At 33.9% G+C, this 26014-nt stretch overlaps 1 protein-coding gene across 1 annotated transcript in view; it reads right to left on the bottom strand.

The window, feature by feature from the left end:
* Positions 1-3453: 3453 nt before the first annotated feature.
* Positions 3454-26014, bottom strand: part of LOC120773774 (integrin alpha-PS1) — a 93266-nt gene continuing 70705 nt past the window's right edge. Inside the window, exons 3-10 of the mRNA XM_040102857.1 lie at positions 18973-19079; positions 16841-16974; positions 9929-10140; positions 7155-8333; positions 6937-7079; positions 6529-6873; positions 4201-4905; positions 3454-4124 (exon numbers count right to left, since the gene is read on the bottom strand). Coding sequence (XP_039958791.1) covers positions 3885-4124; positions 4201-4905; positions 6529-6873; positions 6937-7079; positions 7155-8333; positions 9929-10140; positions 16841-16974; positions 18973-19079 — 3065 coding nt within the window. The 3' untranslated portion in view covers positions 3454-3884. The remainder of the gene's footprint in view (positions 4125-4200; positions 4906-6528; positions 6874-6936; positions 7080-7154; positions 8334-9928; positions 10141-16840; positions 16975-18972; positions 19080-26014) is intronic.

The following is a 26014-nucleotide window of genomic DNA, read 5'->3' as shown; positions in this document are numbered from 1 at the left end:
TTTGGGATCAAAAAATTAAAAATTATTTTTAATTAAGATTTGTGGGATTAAGAAATGAATAAGAAACTGATGAAATGTTAATTCAATTCCTTTTTAATGCATTTTTGGCAACCCTGCACATAAGTTAAAAAATATTAAATATAATCATTCCTTTGATCTACTTCAGATCTTATTTAATTTTAATTACAACAAAAAATTCGCACCCCCACACGCCCAAGCAGGTAAAAAACACACAACTTTCTTTAAATATTTACAAATTTATATATATTTAGACAAATATATTTCACAACTTTTGTCACATCTCAATTGCAGTTGCTTAAACCTTACGAAATTAATTACATAATATAGCTAATAGAAAATAAATTAGAAATAACTTAAGACATAACAGCTTAAAATTACATATTTATAGAACATTATAAAAAAAATATCTGCACGCACACTTTATAGCGGTGTTTCCATAATATACATGCACACTTAAACGTAAATATGTATATATATTTATAACTAATCAATTGTAGCGGTTTTGATTTATATACAAAGATTATTTGTTTTACGGCTTTAAGTTTAAGACAAAAAGAAGTTCGAGTTCGATTTCTTAAATATGCACTTACTATACATATATTCAAATATATGTATGTACATATGTAGTATTTACTCATATACATATGTATATATTTATGTTAAAATATAGTGAATGGAATTTATTGCTAAAAACAAGTGTTAAAATTTACAAATTCCACACATTTACGTATTTACAATTGATTGTGTTTATTATTTTTCGTAATTTTTATTATTTTTTCTCTTTTAAGGTTATATTATAAAGTTATATATGTCATTTACTTCAGTTTTTTTTATATTTTTCTGCTAATATGCAATTTTAGTTTAGAATTTTTATTTTTATTATGTTAATTAAATGATTAAATAAGTAAACATAGACCCGGCAGTTGAGCCAAGTTAGCTGCGCTATGATTTGTTCTAATACAAAAATTACAAAAAAAAAAATTTTCAAAGAAATTTCCGCACTATACTGTGAAAAACTAAACGCTCACAAGTGACAAACATTTCCATATGCTTTTATGCAATAATTAAAATGTGATTTTTATTGCTAAAAATTATTTTTTAACTTAGTTTTCATTTAGGCGCCGAAATTATAACAACACTGATGGAAAAAGTTGGGTTTCGGTAAGGAGCTCCTCAAAAAATTATTAAATGGCAAATATATAGAAAATAAATAAAATAAAATAAAAATGTTTGCAGAGAGCAAAGTTACATCAAGGGAAAATCAACAAAATTACAAAAAAAAAACAAAATAAATAAAAAAAACAAAAGAAAGAATAAAAAAAATAAATAAACAATAAAAAATAAATAAATAAAAATATAAAATATAGCAAAAGACAAAAATTAAATTATAAAATATTATTTAAAATTAATAAACTAAAACTGAAATCATAATAAAATAATATAAAAAGATATTAACATAAATTAACAAAATATTAAAAAAGTAATAAAATAAAAAAAAAAATTATAAAAAATCAAAAAAAAAAATGTATTTAAAACTCAAATAAAATATATACATGTGTACATACATACATACATACATATGTATTATTTTTTCAACAACAAAAAAATAAATATTATTGGTATACAAAAAAATATTAACAAAATAGATAATAAAATAGACTTTAAAATTTAAAAAGTTTTTAATTTGATACAATAAAATATAAAAAACTAAATTTCAAATCAATCAAATATGTATGAGCATTACAAATAAAAAGAATTAATAGTTACAGTTATTAAAAATATATAAATTTTATAATAACCAATAGAATTTGTAATTTAAAATAACATAAAATAAATTTAATTAAAAAAAAATAAAACAAAAAAAATTTAAAAAGTACACAAAAATAATATAAATTAAAAACCAAAAATATATACATATATAAATAAAATAAAAGTCAATTGTTTTAAAATATAAAAAAAAAATTGTTAACAAGATAAAATAAAAAAAATATTTATCAAAAATTAAATATTAAACAAAATATATACATATGTACCTATTTGTATGTAGGTTTAAAAGCAAATACTTTTGATAAAATATTTTAAAATGGTCAAAGAAAAATTAAAATTTTATAAATAAATAGTAATAGTATTTACAAAAAACAATAAATAAATAAAATAAAAATGTAATAAAAGCAAACTGTTAGAAATGTTAAAACTGCAAAATTAATTAACAAATTTTTTAATAAAAACAAATAATAAAAAAAATTATTAAATATTTTTCATTAAAAACATAATATAAATTAAAACAAAGTAAGTATTAAACAAAATTGATGTAGTAATAAAAGGAAATATTGTTTAGAAAATAAATTTTAAAATAATTCAATTAAAATGATAGTAAAATTAATAAATAATAATAAGTAACAAAAACAAAAAAAAATAAAATTTTAATATAATAATAAAGCAACTGTTTAAAGTTTTACTTTTGAAAAAAAAAATAATAATAAAACACAAATTAAAATTAAAAAAAACAAAAGGTTATAATTAACAAAAAACAGTGGAATAAAAATAAATTTAAAAAAAATTAAAAAATATGAAAAGTAACAAAAAAAAATAAAAAATAAAATAAAAATGCAATGAAAACAAATTGTTAAGAAATGTTAAAAGAGAAAAATAGATTAATAAATTTTTTATTTAAAAAAAATCATAAAATAAATTTTAAAAAATTTGGGCATTAAATAAAATTGATGTCGTAATAAAAGCTAATATTTTAAAACACTCCAATTAAATAAAACTGAGTAACAAAAAAATTATAATAAAGTTAAAATTAATTTAAATATTAAATAAGAAAAACAAAACAAAATAAAATAAAAAAAATTAAATAAAAAATAAAATGGAAAAATTAAAAAAAATAAAATCAAAATAAAAAAATATTGAAACAATTAAAAAATAAAATAAAATAAAAAAATAAATACAAATAAAATCAAAAACAAAACAAAACTAATAAAATAAACGCCAATTACTTTAAAACATAAAAAATATTAATAGTTAAAATATCGTTCTAAAAAATTTTATATAATATAATATATAAGAAATTCAGTCGCTATGATTAATGGCTTCGCGGCTTCTCTGCATTATTTTTTTTTTTCTTTTTGTGTTCTTGGAATTAGTTCTCCGCTGAATTATTTATTTTTTACATAAATATTTTCTAGCTTAATTAGTTTTTTTCGCAACTTGCTTGTCGAGCAAGTCTTTTAGTGAACTTTACACAACGCTTACAGTTTAAATCCTACACAAGTAAGGCCTTTTCAAAACCTAAATCTAAATTTAAACAATATGCTGTGCATTAAATGCCGTTAAACTGTCATTTGCTGCTATACAAATCGATAATCAGCAGCGGATGGTTTCACTAACTAAAATATTTATTTAAAAATTTTAACCTAAAATGAACCGCAATATTATTTATTTATACATTTGTATGCCTAAATTAAGTAAAATGGCACAGACATTTACCACCCTAGAAAATATTATATAATATAATAATATTGTATAAGACGACACATAACGCTTTGCCACCCAACTAACACCATGCCACGTCACGCATAACACTAATTCGAAGCACACACACACACCTACTACCAATGCGAACCCCAATCGATGACTGCCACATCCGTTTGGCCATTACCAGCCCAAGCTGGTTTATACGAGGTACCACCGCTTGTGTTATTGTTATTATTGTTGCTGTAGTATGCATTATTGTTATTGTTGGCAGTTTCGGCATTGAAGATCACAGCTGGTTCGACGCGTTGCTTTAGTGTTAGACAGCATGTTTGTTGTACTTTAGGAGGCGCGCGCTGTGCGATATCCCACCCGACTGTCCCCTCTTGTTAGAAGCCACGACCATTACTCGTTGCGTCATTCAAGAATGGTTTCTCCTCGCTCTTAACCAGATTGCCGCTTAGCGTTGGATCGGGTCGTCGGCGCTTGAAGAAACCGATATGCCAAAGAATAAGTACGACCACAGCCAAGACGATCAGACCACAGATTATGGCTACAATGTAAACCCATATGGATGTCGGCTGCTCTCGCTGTTGATCGAGTAGTTCGGGATAGGCGCGTGTCTCCACCTAAAAAAAAAAACGAAAAGAACAAGAGTTTAGTGAAAAACTTTTAAGAGAATGTAACGAATACGAGTGTACTTACCAGATAATTCACTTCCGTGTGCTCCACTGAAAACTCAAGCGGTATTTTAGCTGTCGCTCGCGACATAATACGCACCAAATCGGCGCGTGGATACTCCGATACAAGCGTGGAATTCCACAGACGCGCACGTATATGCACGGACGCCTCGGTGAACGCTTCAATATTGTAAATATCACATTGTATTTTAACGCAAGTCGCTGTCGCCTTGTTACAATCCAATTCGACAATGTCACGTTTGCGATTTGTGTGCTCACCACCGTTGTCCATGAAACGTTCGGGTCGTATGATGCGTTCGAATGTGTTGCGGCGCACACGATTCAAATACCGTCCTTCTTCGTCGTCATCGTCCTCGTCATGTGGACCCGGCCGTTGTGTGGGCTTTTGCTTCTTATAGACACTCTTCTCACTGTACGTGCTGTAACGGCTAAAGTATTGTGTTTTATCGGTGGGACGCATCATGTAGGCTGCCGGTGCCATTTGCAGTGTGTTAAGTAGATCATTTGATTTCGTTTTCGATGTGAGTTTGAGTGGATTAATGTGGTCGGGTCCCACGGTACATTCGCTAAGTTCGGCATTCTCCACAATTGGCATAGCCTCCAGGTAGAGTAACCATTTGTCCTTTTTACTCTTTTCGCTTGTCAGCTGATGTGGCCAGTAGATGGTGAGCTGGACCTTCGGTGCCTTCCAGGGCCCTTCATTAAAAATCTGTGTGGGTGGGATTGGATTGGATTTGGATATAAATTCCTTTTTCGTATTTTGTTTTTTTGTTTTATAATAATATCTCGATTATTCATATATTTTAGTTTGAAATTAAAGTATTTTTTAATTAATTAAAAATTTTTAGGGTTTTTTAGTTAGGCCTTCGTTAGAAATATGTGGTTAGGATTTTTAGGTTTATTATTATGGGGTTTTTCATGCCACTTTTTATATATTTTCATTCGAAATTTTTGTTTTTAATTTTAGTAGAGTTTAATTACCAAAACCACCTTAAAAATTAAGCGGGTTTTATTAATTGAGTCAATATATGTCACCAGAATTTAAATATCATAAAAAAATTTATAAAATTTTTGGTGTTGAATTTAGTTATACTAATATTAATTAGCTTAAATAGTGAAATCTTCATAATTGGCAATTTAAAATTAAATTGAATTCAAGTAATTTGAAAAATTAATTGTGACTTATTTGAATGCGAAAATAAATTGGATCGTTTATATTAATTTAATATTCGTTTCAAAAGGTCTCTTAGTTTATTCAATTAGTTAATTGTCTCATATATGTATAGCGTGCTATTTCTGATTAATTAAATTAAGTGGCTAATTGACTAAATTAAGGTGCTGTCTGAACTTCATCACATAACTTATTAATTGAGTCATTAAATGTCACTACAATTTACTTATGAAAAGAAAAAAATTATAAAATTTTTCGAGCTAAATTTAGTTAAGCGCACTTCAATTAGATACTTAGTAAAATCTGCTCTATAGACAATTACAAGTCAAACTACTTCAAGAGTTAACTGAATTCGAGTTGAATACGAAATTAATTAAACTAAACGAAATCATTAATATTAATTGAATAGTCCTTTCAAAAGGTGCCTTAATTTAGTCAATTAGTAAATTGTCTACACATATATAGCGGGAAATTTTTGATTGACTAAATTAAGCGATTGTCACAGGAAGCGTTTTAATTGAGTAAATTAAGGCATTACCCGAAAAATTAGGCTTTATATTAATTTATTTTTTATCGAACTAAACTAAGATTAAAATCCTTTAATGAAACTGAATATGAAAATGATTTTGAAAAAAATTACATGATTCGATTAATTTATTTTTATCGAAGTAAATTAAGATAAAAATCAATTAATTAAACCGAATATGGAATGAAGTGCCATAATTTAAAAAAAAATATGTGGGACCAAGTTTAACCTAGTAAAATTCAAGACAATTAACCTTAATTGAATCAATTTAATTTAACTGAATTTTATAATTCCACAAATTAATTTGCGATAATTAAATGATTAAAACTTCAAATAATTTTAATAATTTTAATAAAATATTTAAAATTTAAGTCAACAAAATATAATGAAATTATTTAGATTATTGAGTAAATTATTTGAATATATGAAATAAGTAATTTTAAAAAATTAAATTGAAAATAAATGAAGTAAATTAAGCGGGAAAAGTTACTTGATAAAATTTAATGAAATCAGAAAAAATTTAATGAGATCCATAGGAATTAATTTTGAAAAAAAAAAATTTCAAATATAATTAATTTTTCCAAATTTGATATTTTTAATTGAACCGAAAATTATTATTTTTATTTTTTCCGTACCGTATAAGTGTGCATTACGGGCGAGCCAATATCCTCCATCTGCATGACCTTGCTGTCTTTCTTCACCTCGCCACTGTAGAAGCTCTGCTCGGGTTTATCGTAACCAGTCAGGGTTAGTGTAACACGTTTCACCACTCGCACTTCTAACTCTTTCTCGGGCTTCACATCGCCAATATGTTGCGACGTCGTATTGACAAAGACGTGAAAAGTAAGTTTACGCTCATCATTCTCCAAACCGCTGGGATCGAAACGCAGCGAGACGTAAAGAGCCGTATTGCGCTTCATCGGATTGCCAAGGCTACAGGCAACCACCGTGTCGTTGAAACGATTGCAGGTTACAGAGTTCTTTGAAAAAAAATTATATAAATATTTTGTCGATGAAATTTGTTAAAACTCCCATGGACTCACCGTACGTGAGGCGGCTATGTATGAGACGCTCTTTTGATGCACGACAAACAATTGTGTCTCATAAGCCGAATCCGCCTTATTCAATACGTTTACATTGACACGCGTCTCATTCTTCTCGCCCAATATCAAAGCATAATTGTCATCTGCAAATAAATGAGGTGTGTTTTCGAAAAAAGTTCTCCTACCATTAGCTTCCATATTAACAATTATGTACTCACTCTCCATATTCAAATCCAATTCGGCGTTCAATATTAGATTACTCTCACAGATATCATCATCACCACAATCCTTTTGGAATGTACCTTCGAATTCAGCGAAAGCCTGTGTTTGATCCAAAATTGGATTCAATAGTTCCAAGCCGGAACGTGGCAGCCGCGGCTCCACAATTGTATAATTCAAACGAAACTTAATCGGACTCTGTATATCTTTGGTATTCTCTTTGATATAACCGGTGACTTGCTGACATGTCTGGCGTCCATTGGTACGCACGGTAACTTCACGTTTCACCACATTGCTATGCTTAATTTCACGATCGAAAAATACACGCGAGAATTTCTTATGCCCACCAAAAGTTTCCGCTTCGACTGTGTACAGTAGGCGCAAATCCTTATTAGCCGACGCCGGCTCATAAGGTTCAATCGAACAGCAGGCTTCAAAGGTGAAACACGTAAGATTTGTTGAGGCATCATGTAAGCAGCCCGGTTTTGCCGGATCAATATTCCGTAATTCATTGCTGCGCGCTGTAGTCTCTATATTGATGATCGGTCGTGAGAGTAGCATAACCACAGCCGAGGAATTGTAGGCGCCGACAGCTATATCCGGGTAAGAGTTACCATCCAAATCGGTGCCACCACTTATCGAACTGCCGAATGTATGTAGCGGATGTGGCAATAAACCAAGATCTGAAGCTTGTATCCGTTGCGCGGGTTTGCTAACCAAACCAGTACGTGATCCCAAATAGATATATACCACACCATCACCTTCGTAAGGTGCACCCACAGCCAAATCCTCACAACTATCCTTGTTAATATCACCGATATTGGCGAGCGCTAATCCAAAGTGACTTTCCATAGTGCCGGTCAGCTTGAGCGTCGGTTGCTCTGGCAGCATATCTTTATCGTTTTGATATATATAAACAGCGCCACCTTCGGATTTATTAAAATAGAATGGAGCGGCAATGATGAGATCCGGTTTCTGATCGCCATTAATATCGGCAGTGGTCAGTTCATAGCCAAAGCTTGAACCGAATTGTTCTCCCTCCAGTATCATTTTAACGGGTATGGGGTTAGTATTGGCTTTGTTAAAGATCACCACTTGCCCGTGTCCATTGGAACGCGGCGCTCCAGCAGCGTAAGACATACGATCGCCAAAGTAACGTCCACCAGTGACGGCCATGCCTGCGGTAAATAGTTTTTTTTTTTTGTAATAGATGAAAGTTATTATTTGTACTTGATGAAATGTTGTATTTGTAAACCAAAAACGTAAAATTAAGCATCCGTTTGTGAAAGAAATCTTAATAATTAATGTTTAATTTAGAAAATCACACTGAGAACTCATTTCGAGCTCACCGAACATCCTTTGAAACATGAAAGTTGAGATAATTGTATGAAAATCATCCAACACTCGGAAGCAGACTACACTAGCTTTGGGTAAAATAAGCAATAGAACAAATGATCTTACGTAATACGGCACGGAAGCCGATACACGAATTTAATGGCATATCTTTTCGTTATTAGTAGAGAAAGCAAAGTTCGAAAATTTTTGCTTTCCGAATAGAATAATCAGAATTCAATTTTATCGCAAAAATCAGGTGGTAAAGGTGTGCTAGAACATCCTAAGGCCTCTTTTGTAGATCATTGTCGATATCCTTCCGGTAGTGAAGGATATGACTTCCAGCATAATAGTCGATGTTCTTCCGAGTTTTTTTTATATAAAACTGTATATTTTTCAGGACATTGTATATATTATTGATTGATTTTGTAAATATTGATTATTTTTTATTTTAGCAAAATTGTTTGGTATTGGTCATATTATCGATGGCTTTAATAAAAACCTACTTTGAGAGACACTTGGAACGAGAAAACGATTCACACAAGATTCTCGAAATAATTGCCATGATCACGAATTTGTTGAGGGGGCTAAAGTCAGTTACGGCTCTGTTTCCTGATTCGCCGAAAGTATGATTGGTGAGATGTTTCAATCTCAGTCTTGTAAAGGCTGAACAATGAAGGAGCAAGTGCCTGGATGTTTCCATCTCACCTTCTTCCGACTGCATTTACAGCTTTACAGCCCATGAATGCCTGTTGGACAATGTCCAGCGAGAACTCCAACGAACGCGACTAAATGAGCTTTGCTAAAGGAAACCAGTTTAGTCGATCTTCTACGTTCTACTCTAGGCCAGAAGGATTTCGCAGTAGCACAGAAACTGGTGGTCGCGGTCCAAAGTTCCAGGGCAATGATGAAATAGCTTGATGCTATTGCTAGTGAGAGCATACACACTTTTACTAACTTTGAGCGCACAGTTTGCGAGCTCAACGCTAGTATCGCCGCTGTTCGAAGTAAGTCTTCAAGTTTTGATTGATTTTTGTGATGATAGAGTTCAACTCTTGTTAGAAAAACATTTCAAGAATGCCGCGATTGAGATTTTAAACAGTTTTTATTGTAAAAAATATACTTGAAGGTTAGACATTTGCTACTGAGGGCAGGTTAGACATAAACTACTGAGGCGCTGAAGCTAATATAAAATTTTTTTCTCTATTTTTAGCTTGTTTGAATGTAGAAATCCACGAGTGGAATTTATGCGCTCAGTTAAGACAACAAGGTAGGCAAAGTATTTCGTAGAGATTTGAGGAATTGCTGTAAGCTCATTAAATTATAAGCACGTCTCGTGGTATGCTTAAATAATGTATATTAGGAATATCGATGGTCTCAGCAGTGTTTCATTATCATTTTCGCCAATTACTTAATATTATCTATTTTAGTGCTGACTTACCCAAGTAACTGTATTTGTCCACCGGTGATGTATTTTCCAAATGATCACCATAGTACATCGTCTTATCGCGCTCCAGATATTCACCGCCAATTTCCGTAACAAACACAGTGCCGCGCCATGTGAAGGGTCCTGGGGAGCCCAGCACCATGGTGTTGTCATCCAGCAGCGCGCCTGAAGTGCCCACCTGACAAAAGCCGTAGTCTTCGTGTTCTCTGTGCGAAATGAAAAAAGTACAAAAATAACAGTTAGCAATAAAGTGGGAAATAAAGTGGGAAATAAAACAAAAAGAACTGCAGTTGGCAAAAGTGAGTCAGGTCATGGGGTTCGGGGTGAACATTGTGGTGAGTAAATTAATTCATTACGTGCACTGGCCACAAGTACACAACTACAGTTGTGTAGGTGTCACAGGTTGCATGCCACCCACGCGTACACACCCCGTTTTCCATATGTATGTGTGTGTATGTTTGAACACGAAAAGCCATTTTGGGGTAATGAAAAATGTACATTACTCCAACGCCAGCCGACAATGGAAAATATTGGAGTGGTCATAGACACAAAGGAAAATATGCAGATAGACGAGTGAATTAAAATTATAAATAAAAATAATTGAATAAATGAAAAATTATGCTTGCATGTGTGCAGCACAATGGAAATTGCAAAGTGTAGCCGCCAAACCTAGAAAAAATATAAATTAAAAGTATAATAAAAAAATAATAAAAAATAGTTAACTTTGTTTGCAGCGAAGCTGGAATACCCTTCAGAAATAACGGTGCCACACTTTTTTCCGCCCTTTCGACATTTCTCTTCAGTAAGGTTTGCCATTTCATTATGGAAAGATACGATCCAACGACGAGTCGAAATTATTAAAATTTACCTCCGAAATTCGGAGTCAGTGACCTCAACTTTAAGAACGCTACATCGAATTTATGGTCGTCATAGTCGTCCTGTAAGATCAACAATTCAGCCTCTAGTGGAAAAATTTGAATCCGCAAGCACACTACAAAATGTTCCCGTGCCAATGAGACCAAAGTAGCGCCCGTAGTGTCGAGAATATTGCTGCCGTTAGCGCATCAATTTAGGAAGACCGAAACTAGTCTCTCCACTCGTTCTCGAGCGTTGGGCATCTCTTCGACGTCGTTGTGGCCAATTTTGCGAAAAGATCTTGGCCAACATCCTTGCAAGATCAAATGAACGCAAGAACTGAAGCCACTTGACCCAGAATCGTCGTATGTTCGTGAATTGGGCTGAGCAACAACTTGAAAATGATTCGGATTTTCATGAAAAAATCATCTTCAGCGATTTATGGGTCGGCAGCGTCCTTGGACCATATTTCTTCCATGATGATCAAGACCGGTACGTTTCTGTGAATGGGAATCGCTGATAACCGAATATTTTTGACCCGACAGTCAATTGACCGCCTCGGTCGTGCAATTTGATGCCTTTAGACTATTTCCTGTGGAGCTACGTCAAATCTATGGCCTACGCCAACAAGCCAGCGACGATTGATGAACTTCGTACGAATGTCGAACGTGAAATTGCAGCAGTGTCTCAACAGTTTGTTCGTTTCCTTGGAAAACATTCTAAGCCAAATCTTGTGAAGATATCTTGCCAAATAAAAAAGATTTCGATACAAGAGCTTGATTTTGATAGATCAGAAAAAGTTAGTTTGTACGACAGCTATAACTCAAAGAGGCCCGATATCGGTGGTTGCAACAAAAAAGCAGTTTCATGCGGGGAAAAGAATGCGTGCAAAATTTTAGTTTGATATCTACAAAACTGAGTGACTTGTTCGCGTATATACAGGCGGACTGACAGACAGAGAAACGGACATGGCAAAATCGACGCAGCTTCTCACGTTGATCATTTCAATATATTTTAAAGGGTATCCAACGTTTCTTTCTGGGTTTTATAAACTTCGTGGTAAACTTAGGCTATATTAAGTTCAGGATTAACAATAAAATGAAATTTAAAATAGTGCTGCATAAAATGAAATAGACAGTCGATCAGGTTAGGTCATAGGAAGGCAACCAAACAGTGGGCATGCCGGTGATTTTTTATGGTTATAAATTTAAACAATTCCAACTTAATGGCTGCAACAACAACAGCAGCTCACCCGAATGGCCTCAACTATTGTTGTTTCGGCCACTGGTTGGAGTTTGCCGGCAATGTTTGTTTGTCTATTGTGTTGTTATATGTTTATTGCTGTTGCAAATGCCTTTGTAATGACTTCATTGCAAATTGAATTGCTTGCCCCAAATTTGTTGCGGCTATGCCACTGGACACCGATAGGCTACTATGTAGATATGTATCTACAATGTTCATATGTATATTTTTCAACTAAATGTGGCAAGCTGTAATGATTTATGTGGCATATTGTCACCGAGCGCCTGTGTGCTTAGTAGAAGTGCTGAAATTAATTTGCGCAAATTATACACGAAATTTGCGAAATGGTGTCTTTGACCTCATTGCGAGCGCACGAAAACTGAACGCCGTCAGCTGGCGGCATAACGACAATCGTTTTACGGATCTTTACTTTAAAAGCGAGCGGTTTAAGGTGTGTAATTACTGCGTTAAAGTGCTTACTTTAATTATGCACAGTACGTTTTTCGCTTGGTTGTTGTTGTACTGCAATAAGGGATAATGACAAGTGCTCTCAGCGGGATGCGACGCGACCTTCAATGAGGCGCCACACACAATATGTTGTCACGCGAAGGTGCAATCATTTAAAGTTCTTTTTTGATAAAAAGCTCAAAGGGTGTAGCACAAGGTCGTCGTGTGTGAGGTGAACTGATAATAGTTTATGGTATGCACACCGCTAGAACATTTTCCTTGAATATCGCAGGGACTCCTATACCTTTAAACATATTTGTTCATATTTTCTTGTTGTTCTTTCTAGTATGAAATGTTCATTTAGAAAATATCCATTACAACATACGAGTATATTCAAACAGTAGGTAGCGGTTCAAATCTAAGACATTGCGAAATGAGTTAATCTAAGTTGACTTGTAACATCTGACATTTGGTTTCAGTAATATGAGAATGAAGAAGGTAATTATGCTGTTCAACCAACAACCGAAAGTTTCATTCGTTTTTTAAAGCTTTGAGTTTAAGTGAACATTCATCGCTGTCTTTAAATTGATAGAAAATATGGGAAGATCGGGAAAATGCTACAGATCGTGGTGAAAACTGACCGCTATTATTTTCTCCACTTAAGGAAGTGGATGAAGCCATGTGTAGAAGTTATTGTAAGTGAGGAAAGTTCTCAGAGCCTTATTCACTTGGGAGTGGCCAGAAATTATTCCTTTGCATATGGCTCAAGCAGCTCACGTCTACGGGTCCTAGACCAAGTATCCTCTGAGTAGCCGAAAAACATCCGTTTGAAGTCGGCCTAAAGAGAGAAGGCGAATCATCGATCCACTGAGTTGTGCGCTGGATATGGAACCCACCACGTAAAAAAATCCCCAATGAAAAGTTCAAAACAGCCTCGGATGCTACTTCGGACTAAGAAGGAAATTGATACGTAAGGTCCTCTCTCCATGAACAAACCCCAAGTCCCTCATCATCATGCTATGCTGCTATATGGTGCAGAGGAAAGGACGAAGATGAAAGAGGTGAAAGAGGTTCTGCGGAAGATTTATGATCTTTGCACATTGGCCACGGCGAATACCGCAGTCGATGGAACGATGAGCTGTACGAGAAATACCGCGACATTGACATAATTAAGCGAATTAAAAAACAGTGGCTGCGCTGGCCGGGTCATGTCGTCTGAATGGCAGAAGACACTCCAGCTCTCAGAGTATTCGACACAGTACCCGCCGGTATAAGCCGAGGAAGAGGAAGACCTCCACTCCATTGGAAAGATTAGGCAAAGAAGGACCTTGCTACATTTGGAATCTACGATAATAAATAAGAAGAAGAAGAAGAAGAAGAAGAAGGAGAAGAAGAAGGAGGTCATCAAATGTGATGGGCTCAAAAAATCGATTTTTTCATAAAAATTTGTGAACTTTACGGTTCGCTCATTTCCGATCTGGAAATTTCGATAACCAATGACGTAACAAATTATGAAGAAAGAAAATAATAACTGAACATAACACATCAAAGTGTTAGATAATATAACTTATGCACAAATATGTAAAATAGCGAACACCAAAGGAACTAACCAGCAAGGACGATGAGATAATGAGTTGACTTTATGCGTAACTGCGTAAGTCGCGACGACTTGCCACCCCAGCCACTCATAAACCTTGCATGCAACTCAAGTGAAAAATTATGTAAACAAAAGCTGTAGCTGTGCAGGCATGCTATGACGTTGAACAAAAGGAAACAAAAATATTAATAACAATAAAAAAGGCCAACTAACTGCTCACTTTTGCATGGAAAACAGTGAAAGCGGGTCAAAACGTGGGTATGGTCAGCTGTCAAATGGGGCACTGCGTAGTTTGTGCTATGCTTAGTAAGACAGTGCGCACAACGCACCCACACATAGCCAAAGCAAAACAAAGCATATTTTAGTAACTTTTTTTTCATATTTTTATCTATGAGAAATCGAGATGGGCACACACCCTCACTACACTGTTTGCTACATATTTTTTCCACACATTTTCCTGTGACGTGAAGTCATAAAAAACAATTCAGCACGCTGCCACCCGCTGCTTTGCCTTGACATATTTTTCTTCCAGCGCTTTTTTACTTTTATTCCACTTTCGTTGCTTCTTTTGCTTTCTTCTATATACATATGTGTTTGTGAAATGTTCAGTGTTTATCAATTTACATATTTGCTTTGTTTACAAAAAGGTATCCTTAAATAGACCACATATTATAGTACGTATGTATAGGTGTGTATCCTTTAGTGACACGTTTAGTGACGTTTATGATAAATGAATGTGATTTCAATTATGCAAAGCAGTTTTGGCCTCATTTCATAATATACTATTTTAACATACATTTTGTGCTTTTATATATAGTATATTGCTATCATTTCTTAATCAATTTGGCGTGAAATATATTCATAAGCTTCACGGTCGTCTCATATCGGGGTGTGAGAAGGTCAGTTAGAACATTATAAGTCCCATTGGGTATGGTATTATTTCAGTTTTTGGTGTGATTTATGATTGCATTCTAGCACACGGCAATATAGCTTCAACACACACACACAAATTGAAGTATGTTTGAAGGTCGCACGCCTATGGGTAGACAATGTTTTTTGGCAAGCCGTCTTTATAGACCAGGTTAGAGCGAATTTTTGCATTAAAATAACAAAAATAAATTAAAATAGCTCATAATTTTATAATAATAAGTCCTCTCTCACATGCTTAGCTATAATTATGGGCACAAAATATATATACAATGGCGAAAATATGATTATAAGCCGCTTGAATTCTCAATAAATGAATTTGAATGAAAAACAAAAAAACTTTAATCTCGATTGCACAGTAGCTTTGATAGCCTTCACGGTTGCTATATACAGGCTATAAAAATGCATAAAAGGGTTTAAAAAGATCTCTATCTTGATTTTGATGGGTCGTATGGAAGTTACCGGGTTTTTCAATAGGAGCGCTACAAAAGTATTCTTTGCATGGCCACCACGGTCACGCTTCCAGAAGTTCAGACACTGAACCCACTTTTCGATGGCATAATCAATCATAAATCGGCCGATGCTGCTGCAATTTCACGTTCGATATTCGTACGAAGTTCATCAATCGTCGCTGGCATGTTGGCATAGACCACAGATTTGACGTAGCTTCACAGGAAATAGTCTAACGGCGGCAAATCGCACGACCAAGCGCCCAATTGACTGAGCCATTTTGTGAGTTACCACGTTCACCAAATTTGGTTTTCAATATATCGATTTTGAGATTCGCTATGTGGCTTGTAGCGCCGTTCTGTTGGAAGCACATATTGTCCAAGTCGCGGTAGCGATTCCCATTCACAGTAACGTGCCGGTCTTGATCATCGCGGAAGAAATACGAACCAATTTGTCAGGGTGCTATGGTGGCTCCTGGAGTACGTATGGATTGCTGCCTGACCAATAACGCATATTTTGCTAATTGACGAAGTCATTCAGCCAGAAATGATCATCATCATAAAAGATGATTCTTCGATGAAAATCCGCATAATTTTCAAGTTGTTGCTCAGCTTAATTCACGAACATACGACGATTCTGGTGGTCAAGCGGCTTCAGTTCTTTCGTCGATTTGATCCTGTAAGGATGCAGGCCAAGATCTTTTCGCCAAATTAGATACGACGACATCACAGAGATGCCCAACGCTTGAGAACCAGCGTTCATAGAGACTGCTTTGGGTCTTCCTCAATTGATGCGCTAGCGACAGCAATATTCTCAACACTACGGGCACTTCTTTGTCGCACTGGTACGGGAATATTTTGTACTGCGCATGTAGATTAAAATTTTTCCACTAGACGCTCAACTGCTGATCTGACAGGACGATTATGACGACCATAAATTGGACGTAGCGCTGTTAAAGTTTCGACCACTGACTCCGAATTTCGGTAGTAAAATTTAATAATTTCGACTCGTTGTTGGATCGCATATCTTTCCATGATGAAATGGCAAACCTTAGTGAAGATAAATGTCAACAGAGCGGGAAAAAATATGGCATCGTTTGCTGTCCCTGTCGGTCTACTTTTGTAGCGTCCCTTTGAAAAAAACCCCGTACTTGGTACAGGGTACAAATATGGAACAAATCAATTTTTTTCAGTTCATAGAAATAATGTATAGTGCCAATAAAATTATAGCAAACAAATACAACATAGAATATGCACCAAAAAACCGGTGACTGTAAAAGCAAGCACTTGAAAATATGTATATGCTTAGTATATCCACCCAAAACCATATTTTTTTAACTTAACAGCAATCACTTAAAAAAATATTATATAACACAAATGAGTACCCACCTCGCCACGGTGCGACCTTTACACGGCTCATACACTTCATCATAAGTCAATTCGTTGGTCAATACATAGCAGAGCCCTTGGCCATAGCGATTCTCCATCATTTTGGTGACGTAACGATGCGCGCACACGAGTGCCTATGGAACCACAAAAAAATAAACAAGACAAAGAATTTAGGTATAAGAAACGAACAATAATAGATGATAAATGTAGCATAATAGAAAAAAGTTATGTGGCAACAATGGCACTTGTGTTTGGAAATAGAGGAGACACCACCCAAAAAAATAATAATTCACACTCAGGAGCTACTTCAGTTCACATAACAGAAGAAAATGAGTTGGGAAAAATGCTTAGAACTAATATGTGATTTATCGCCTCCAGTGCGGCTAAAGACAGCGTTGTTTACCTTAATTAAGTCATTAACGATTTATGTTTATGTTAACAATAACAACAATAATGGCGACGTAAATGACCGTTCGGCACACACCTCACCAGCTAGTTGGTGAGCGAATGGGTTTTGGTCGCTCTTCCTACTCTTTCGTATGATTTCGGTTTTTGGTTTTCAATTCTATGGTCAAAAGGTTAAGTATTTGTTGGGTCATTGAACGGTTCAATGTTAGTTGTGAATTGAATGTGTTTGAAAGGGTTTGCGTATTTCCAATAGATGTGCTTATAATTTTTGTTAATATTGCTGTGTGGTGGCTTAAGTCGCATGTAAGAACTAAAGAATTATGCGGTAATAAATTTGTAGCATTGTATTTTCTTATTCATTAAATTTATAAGCTTTTGGAAAGAAATTCAACATTTTTTTTTAATTTTCCAACTTTTAGCTATTTTATATTATATATTTTATATTATATACTTTATATTATATATTCGATTATTCTATATTGTAGTTATACAAGTTAGAAAATATAAAGGAAAGAAAATATACAAAGAAGTTAACATAAAATTTAATGAAATATATTTTTATACGAAAAAGAAAATAGTTTTTTTTAAAACTAATTTCTAGTAAAAAATTATTTCCTAATTCTAATTCTAAAAATTCTATTCTAAAAAACGAAAATTATGTTATTTCATTAAATAAAATTTAAATATTTTATTTTATTTAATCTATTATTTATTTTTATTTCACCTAAAAGTGGGCAGTGACACGCCCATTGTGCAGTTTCGACCCCGAAACTTATATAGCTATCTAATACCATCTGGGGGGTAAAATTTAATGCCTCCGGAGTTTTTAGTTATTGATTTATAACGCTTTTAGTAGTTTTTAACAGTACCGTTATATGGAGATTGGACGGGGTTTTCATCCGATTACAGTAATTTCGCACTGTCAATAAGGTACTTATAGAATTTATCTTAAGTGAATTTAGTTATTTTGGCTTGAACGGTTTGAGAGATATGTACATATATTAAATCTATTAGATGACGGGGCCACGCACCTTTTTTTAAATTTTTGCCCACGGGTGGACCTTGCTACTGTGATGCCACTCGCAAAATGAGAGTTTTATATCTTAATTTAATGCTTAGTATGGTCCTGTATATGTTTCCAGTTAATGGCGTTTTGTGGGCGTTGCCGTAGGTCGATTACAACCATTCTACGAACTCAACCTAACTTTTTTGCCAAGGATCGCGCGTACTCTCATTCTGATATCTCACTTTACACTCAAGCTACAGCTTACATGTATGGATGAACTGTCAGACAGACAGTCCTCGGATTTACACTCGTTTCGTCATTCTGATCGTTAATGCACATATATATTATATACATATATAACCCTATAGTTCTCGGTTTTCTAAAAATACTTTGTACTCTAAAAAATTTAAATTTAAATTTTAACAAAAAAAAAAAACAAATAAGACTAATTTTAGTAAATTTGTATATATAAAATATTTGTATTATTATTATTATTTTTTAATTAACTGTAAACACTTTTTAATTTGAAAATTGAAAAAATTTCCAGATTTATAAATTTAAAATTTGAAGCAAAAAAAATTTAAAAATGCTCCGCACAGCAATCAATATTTTTCTAAGAAAGGTCTCCTTCCTAGTTTCCTAACACTATATAAATGAAGTTTATTACAATAAGATGAAAGTATATCCTTAAATTAAAGTTGATAATTTGCATATTTACCCTGCCGCCGAGTCCTTGCGATCGCACTGTCACGCCGAGCCATTGACCCTCCTTGATCTCATCGTCCGATGGTTCCTGCAGCTCTTCAATGTCGTCGCTATCGTATGCTGTTATCATAAAGCATGTTGTGAACCAATACAAATACAAAAGAACATGTGCAACAAACACATACAAACATACAAAAAAAAACCAGCGAGAGTTTGTGGAAGAGAGGAGAGAAAAGAAAAAAGAAAAATGCATGAGCACATATTAGTTAACAATCGAATATTCTTTATAAATAAATATTTTAGTTAATTAATTTAATTTTGTTCATTTTGGTTGCATGGTGATGAATTAATTAAACACAACAACAATAATAACCAAACGTAGAACTCTATAACAACAATAATAACATAATATGTATTAAAAAAGGATTATATACGTCATAAATAACGGTGAAAGGAGAAACGTTTCGAGAAATGAAAATAATAAGAAGAATGTTAAGAAAAAATGTACAACAACTTTTAATGCAAGAAAAGTAAAGCAAATGAAGTGTGTGGTGAAATTTCATAATATTAAAATATTTAAAAAACTTCAATGCAAATAACAGTGAAAGAAATATTAACCCAAAATGCAAAAATTTAATGCTCGAAGTAAAGTTGTTAAAAGAAAATATACAAAAAGAATGAAAAATGTAAAGAACCACGATAATTTAATGTCAAACAAAACACTCTTAAATGCATTTAATTACAAAAACAAAAATATTAAAGAAAATGTGGAAGAAGTAGTGTAAAAGAACAATGACTTATAAATGTGACAATAGAGCGATCATGAAGATGGTTTGAACTCGAAAGTTTTTATGACACCACTGACACTGACACTGACAATTATTTGACGACAATTACTTTTTTTAACGTTGTTCGAGTGAGAAATGTGGCACAACAGTAAAGAGAGATAGAGAGAGGTAAGCTATAAAAAGATTGCAGATGAAAATTATGAAACAATGTGTTTTGATAGTTAAAAGGACACCAATGCGGTAAAAAAGAAGCCTCACATACTGATATGGTGGCCATTATATGACAGGTCATCTGAAAATTGTTGTTCGAAATGAGGTTGAGCTGTTGCGGACACAAAGTTAACTCACTGCAAGTGATAATGAAAACTATAGATTCAGGCTAAGATAAAACGAAGAAATCTTTTGCAATCTTCTCTAACGCTTAATCAGATACCAGTCACAGCTTCAATGAGTATAAAGTTTGACAACTCTTTGTCTCAAGATTTCAAGTACTATGCTACGATTTCAGACACCCAATCAACTCATTCACTTCAAAATGAGAGAAAAAAATCAAAAACAGACTGACGTTTCTGCTTACAAAACCGACAACTAGAATCACGAGACTTATTTATTATTGAATTGGAATCTTGTTCAATTAATTTTTTTTAGCATTTTTCAATTATCTTAGTACAACCCTCAGTATTACAGAGTCTTTCATCAACATCAATTTTTTCAGATAATGACTTGAACAAGGTATTTTAAGTTTGCTCCGAAGTTTGTTACATCAAAGGGAAACGTCGGACATTTATATGTAAATTTTTTATGTCTTTCATTTTCATATTTTTATTGTTCTGATCGGACTATTATAGCTATACAAACTGATCGATCTAAATCAAGCCCCTGTATGAAAGACTATTTTCACAAAATCTAATGTTCCGGACATAATTTCGGAAGCATTTTGAGCAGTTTAAGATGGACGTCTCTCCGATAGCTGTCAATTTGTCCACTTTTGTTAGCTAAATTAATGGGAACTGAAAATGATGTTCACATTGTTTCTTCCCAGTTAGTCCATTGCCTCTTTGCCTAACCTAACCTACAACAGTGAGAATTTGTGTTTAATGAATTTGTGCTTATGAGGTACAAAGTTCGCCTAAAACGGACAAATTGTTTGTATCAATCCCAACATCATCTAGAGACCATTTTATTGGATCGGAGCATATTCAATTGAAAACATGTTTTAAGTAAGAGGATCTTATTATATTTTTTTTTTTTTTTTAAATTAAAGCGAAAGTGACGAATGATTAATATTGAAATATATTCGGGATCTTAGTACAACTCCCAGGACTAAAAGTTTTCCATTATTATCCATCCTTTTTAGGTAATGCGTTATTGTTTCATTCCAATAAGTACACACAACTCAGGAAAGTGGCTTTAGGAAAAATATTAATTAATTGCTTTGTTGTTGCCATTCACTTGTTGATATTAGCGCACGAATAAATAGCCATCATTAGGCTCTAAAGCCAACCATAAACGCTGAAAAGTCAATACGCCATTAGACCATACAACCAGTAGACAATCGATGGCGCACAAGAGCGAGAGCTATATGATAAATGATTATCGGCTTACAGCGGAACTAATAAAACAATCAAAATGAAATTAAGGACTGAAGAAACAAAGCAACCAAACCGGGGCGATGAGCGATCCACAAACATAAGAAAGTGCGATAGGTGGGCAGTGTGAGCGTCAAACATAAAACCGACAGCCAATAATTTTGCTGGAAAGTTGTTCATAATGAAAGATCAGTGAAAAATGAAAATAAAGAAATGAACCGCAATTGATGCAGTTTAAAATGTAGCAGACACCTAATGAATATACATACATATATGCAGCCATACAAATTTATATTAGTGCAGCAGCCGACTTGTAGGTTTACACACGTTGGTGAATATAGTATGTGTATCTAAGTACTACGCTTGCTTATTTTGTTGAGCTTGTGTGGGCGCGATCGGATCATCATCTTGTTGCCGTTTCACATTTCATGTGGTTATAGCGCAACAGCTGCACTTTTGCAGCAATTTAATTATGTTAAGTGAAAGCGCTGCACAAAATGATTAACTTTGTTTGCCTGCATGGTTGTTTGTATTGTTTGTTATGCAGATAGTCTTTGTTTTGAAGTGACTTTGTCAACTTAAGTCTGCGCTTAGGCCCACACAGAGACGCCGCACATACTGCTACAGGCATGGTTACCTATTTACATTAGGGTGACAACTTCAATCTAACCACAGAATTAACTATTCGGTAATTGGAGGTGTGCTAAGTCGCAAAAATGTTGCTCCCGGGCGGAATTGGTGAAGCTGTACTTCCTTCAAAACAAAATGGACGAACCAAAGGGTCCGAATTTGTTTTTGATTATACAGAGATGGTGCACCCTATTATACCCTCATAATCTTTTAGCATTTACTAACCTTTGAACATTTACTTTGACAATAAAGTGACTCATTTACTATAAGCACAAAGTTAGATAAGGAGTGTCAATCCTCACTAGGGATAACATTAAGTTTCTTTGGGTTCTGGGTCATAGCAGAATCTCTGGAAACTGCAAAGCCGCTGAGCTCATAAAAAATAGTCCGATCACATTCGTTTTGGGAATGAGTTGGGTCTTCGTTGTTCTCTATCCTTAAACCTCTGGTCTTCGTTTGAGCTTAGCAGGCGCTGGTCAAAAACAAATCTCCTATGTGACTGCATAATCTTTCTGGTCTAGTGCCGAACCCAAGAGATCCACTGGACTACTTGCTCTCAGGGCACTAGCTCTCTAAGGAGGAAGGTGTGGTTTAAACATACAGACACTTTCTCCTCCACGGTCAAGCTTTTGTAAGACTGAGATTGAAACATATCGGCAGCTATATCTTCGACGAACCTGGTGAAATATGATATCTGGCCAGAATTGTTATTACTCTGCTCAATAAATTTGTGGCAGGCTCAAAGCGTTTTATCTTTTTTTGACAATCTCTTCGATCAATACTTAAGGGGATTTAGGTATTTGATATACATATATATGTATACATATGATTCGTTTTCTGGATCGCCATTTAACTGTACCAAATCTAAAAAAATAGATAGGATGACTGATATCAAAAGAAGGTAGCATTGACTAGCCAATCTAGAATTTACTTATCTTTTCTATTATATTTTTCAGTTTGAGAAACAAATGAATTGAACACAAATATTCTTGTCGAAATCATTTCTATGCTGCTCGAGATACCATTATCAGTTCGAGAGGATTGAAAAAATAAAGGAGTATTCGTTGAAAAACTCCTCATGCTGCGTTTATCTCTATTTTAGTACTAACTTTGAGGACTAGATATCAAGTTGAATATGATCAAATAGACCTAGAATGGCTGATGTCAAGAGAAGGTGGCATTGATAGCAAAACCAAAGGGGTATACTATCCTTGAAGTTATATTTATTTATCCACAATTATTGATCACCCTAACAGTACCAGCTACACATGATGTTGCAAGTGTGCGCAATAAATCTAAAGATGCAGAGGCAAATTTCGTTGGCGATAAATAAATAAAAGTGATCTTTACAACAGGTTTGACTGATTGGTGAGGTTGCAGCAGCGTCCAAACTCAACGTTGGCGTGCAACTTGTAAGTTTTCAAACTGCAGCAACATGTTTATACACATACATTTATACATATGTACATATGTATGTGTGTGCAACAAACACATGTCAGTGTCAAACTTCTGTCTATTTGCTTATGCCTAGGCGTTTCGGTAAATAATGGCCGGCATTTGCTTGTAAGCCGATCATCCAGACATTTGTTGTTATAAATATGTCAGTTATATGAAATTGAAAGTTATTTGCCTACATACTAAATACTTATACAAATACGTGTGCCTCGCAATAAATATATTTATGTAAATATGTATGTTATTAAGGCGTATGTAGAAAAGTGAAAATTTTATTCCAAGAAAATGAAAAATATTTATAAAAAACAATTAAAAAAAATGTATGGTGTGTGTGTACATAAAGAAATCGAAAAACTTTATGAAATAAAAAAATAAATAAAAAATATTTGTTGTATGTGTAAATATGTTTGCATGTTAGCAAAAACCAAAGGCGCAGTTTGCAATACTTATAACTTTAGCTCGTGTGATTCTTACTCCAAAAATAGCTGTTACCATTTAATCCTATTCTATTCGGATGTGTGTTAGTAGTTTTGAAGAAATGTTAGTAAAAGCCACTACTTTTGTCTGTACAATTTAGAAATAATATAAATAAGCAGAAAGCTATTATACATATGTATAATTATTTAAGTGCTATAATGTGATGTGATTATTTTTTTTGTAAGCTGAAAGCTTCTTTGTGTAAAGCTTTTTTTATGAATTTGTGGATTTCAAGGAATCGATTTTTTTCATGTACATTAAGTATATTTGAGAACAATCTCCCAAATATACATAGGACTTGTGGGCTTATTTATTATTTACAGAACTGTTTAAGTTGTGTAAATGGCTCCCAAAACTTGTATCGCTATTTTCTCGAAACGCTGTTTTTAAAGCAAAATTTCTTCGAAACGGTAGAACCGATCGACTTAAACTTTTCACACCACTTTTTTGATACATTTGTTAGATAATATTCGAAGCAATAAGAATATGTCTATAGTTTTAATGTTTTAAGCCACTCTGATTGTGAATTCTGTCAGAACAAACGCCTTATTTTACGAAGATCTCTATTTTGTCAAAAACGGAAAAATTTGACTAGTCCTTTGATCTTGTTACCTTAACTTATATGTACATATATACTAATAATATTTTTGTTTGGTTCTTAGATTTGAGATAATTTTATGCAGAAAAATCATGCTAGCCACCAGAGAAGGTTTTGCGGAGGTCTTCCTCGAGATTGGCTATAGGAACAAATTCAAAATTAAAAAAAATGTGTCGCGAATTATTAAAGTACATGAGAGTTTCTAAATGCACCTTTGTTGTTTATTTGAATAAAATGCCTCTTGAAACAAATTCATAAAAAACGCGTTTCTTCTGGCTTACAAGTAGATGTAAGGCCTGAAGTTCCAATCATTTTAAATGTTAACCCAATTAATGACTTTTATTCTAGTCCTGCACAAAATATGACCAGTCCGTGATGAGTCCAGACCAGAAAATATAAGGTAGGTCGAACTTAAATTTCTCTTAAAAATTCTTCATGTTTGCCTTCACTTATAAGACTTCAACAACAGACTCTAATGGCATAGTTTCTTCCATTATCAGAGTGGCAGCACTTACTCGTATAATTGAAAAGATATGGCGATATACTCTCTGTTCTTATTTTATATAATTGAAACTTTCTTTTCTTCTCGATATGCTGCAAAATACACGAATTTCTGTAAAGCATCTTTTTTGACTGAACATTTTGTGATAACGAAATTTTTTCGTATTGTGAAACTGGTTCTAACAAATAATTCTATACATAAATATTGGTAAATAATGATGATCATAATATTTTCCTTGGGGTAGTTATCCCTGGCCTTCAAAAGACTGGGATTGATCAATATTATTTAAACTCTGCATGAGCGAAATATATCGCTGAAAAGTGGTTTACTAAATTTTAACGAGGCGAAATGAGCACCAGGCAATGTAGGCAGGTGGTCGCCTTAAAGAGGTTGTTACCGACGAAAACATCAAAAAAAAGTAAACAAAGAAATTTTGGATGACCGTAAAGTGAAGTTGTTCGAGATAGCAGGTACTTTGAAGATATTGGCTGAACGTGTACATCCTACCATTCATTAATATTTGTGTATGACAAAGCTCTGTGCAAAGCTCACTTTTGACCAAAAACAACGCATGGTTGATGATTCAGAGCAGTGTTTGGAGATGTTCAAACGTAATAAACTCGAGTTTTTGAATGAAACATGGTTGCATCATTTTACACCGAAGTCCAATCGGCAGTCATCCGAGTAGACTGCACACGATGAACTCGCTCCAAAGTGTTGAAAAACGCAACAGTCGGCTAACAAGTAGAGTAACAAGACAAGAGTAATTTTTATTGGCTGCCTTTAAATAGGAAGAACCATCAGCTGTGACTAAGACATAGTGATATTGGACAGTTTGGAGGTCGAAATCGCCGAAAACGGTCAAATTTGTGGAAAAAGAGGGTACTGTTTCACAAAAACTATGCACCGTTTGACAAGTCAGTGAAAAATATGGCAAAAATACATGAATTTGGCTTAGAAATCCTTCCGCAGTCGCCACATTCTCCAGATCTGGCTCACAGCGATCTCAGATCTCA

The sequence above is a fragment of the Bactrocera tryoni genome, chromosome 4 (genome assembly GCF_016617805.1).
Source record: "Bactrocera tryoni isolate S06 chromosome 4, CSIRO_BtryS06_freeze2, whole genome shotgun sequence".
Classification (NCBI taxonomy): domain Eukaryota; kingdom Metazoa; phylum Arthropoda; class Insecta; order Diptera; family Tephritidae; genus Bactrocera; species Bactrocera tryoni.
Note: the sequence above shows the minus strand (reverse complement) of the source record. Positions and strands in the feature narration are given on the sequence as shown.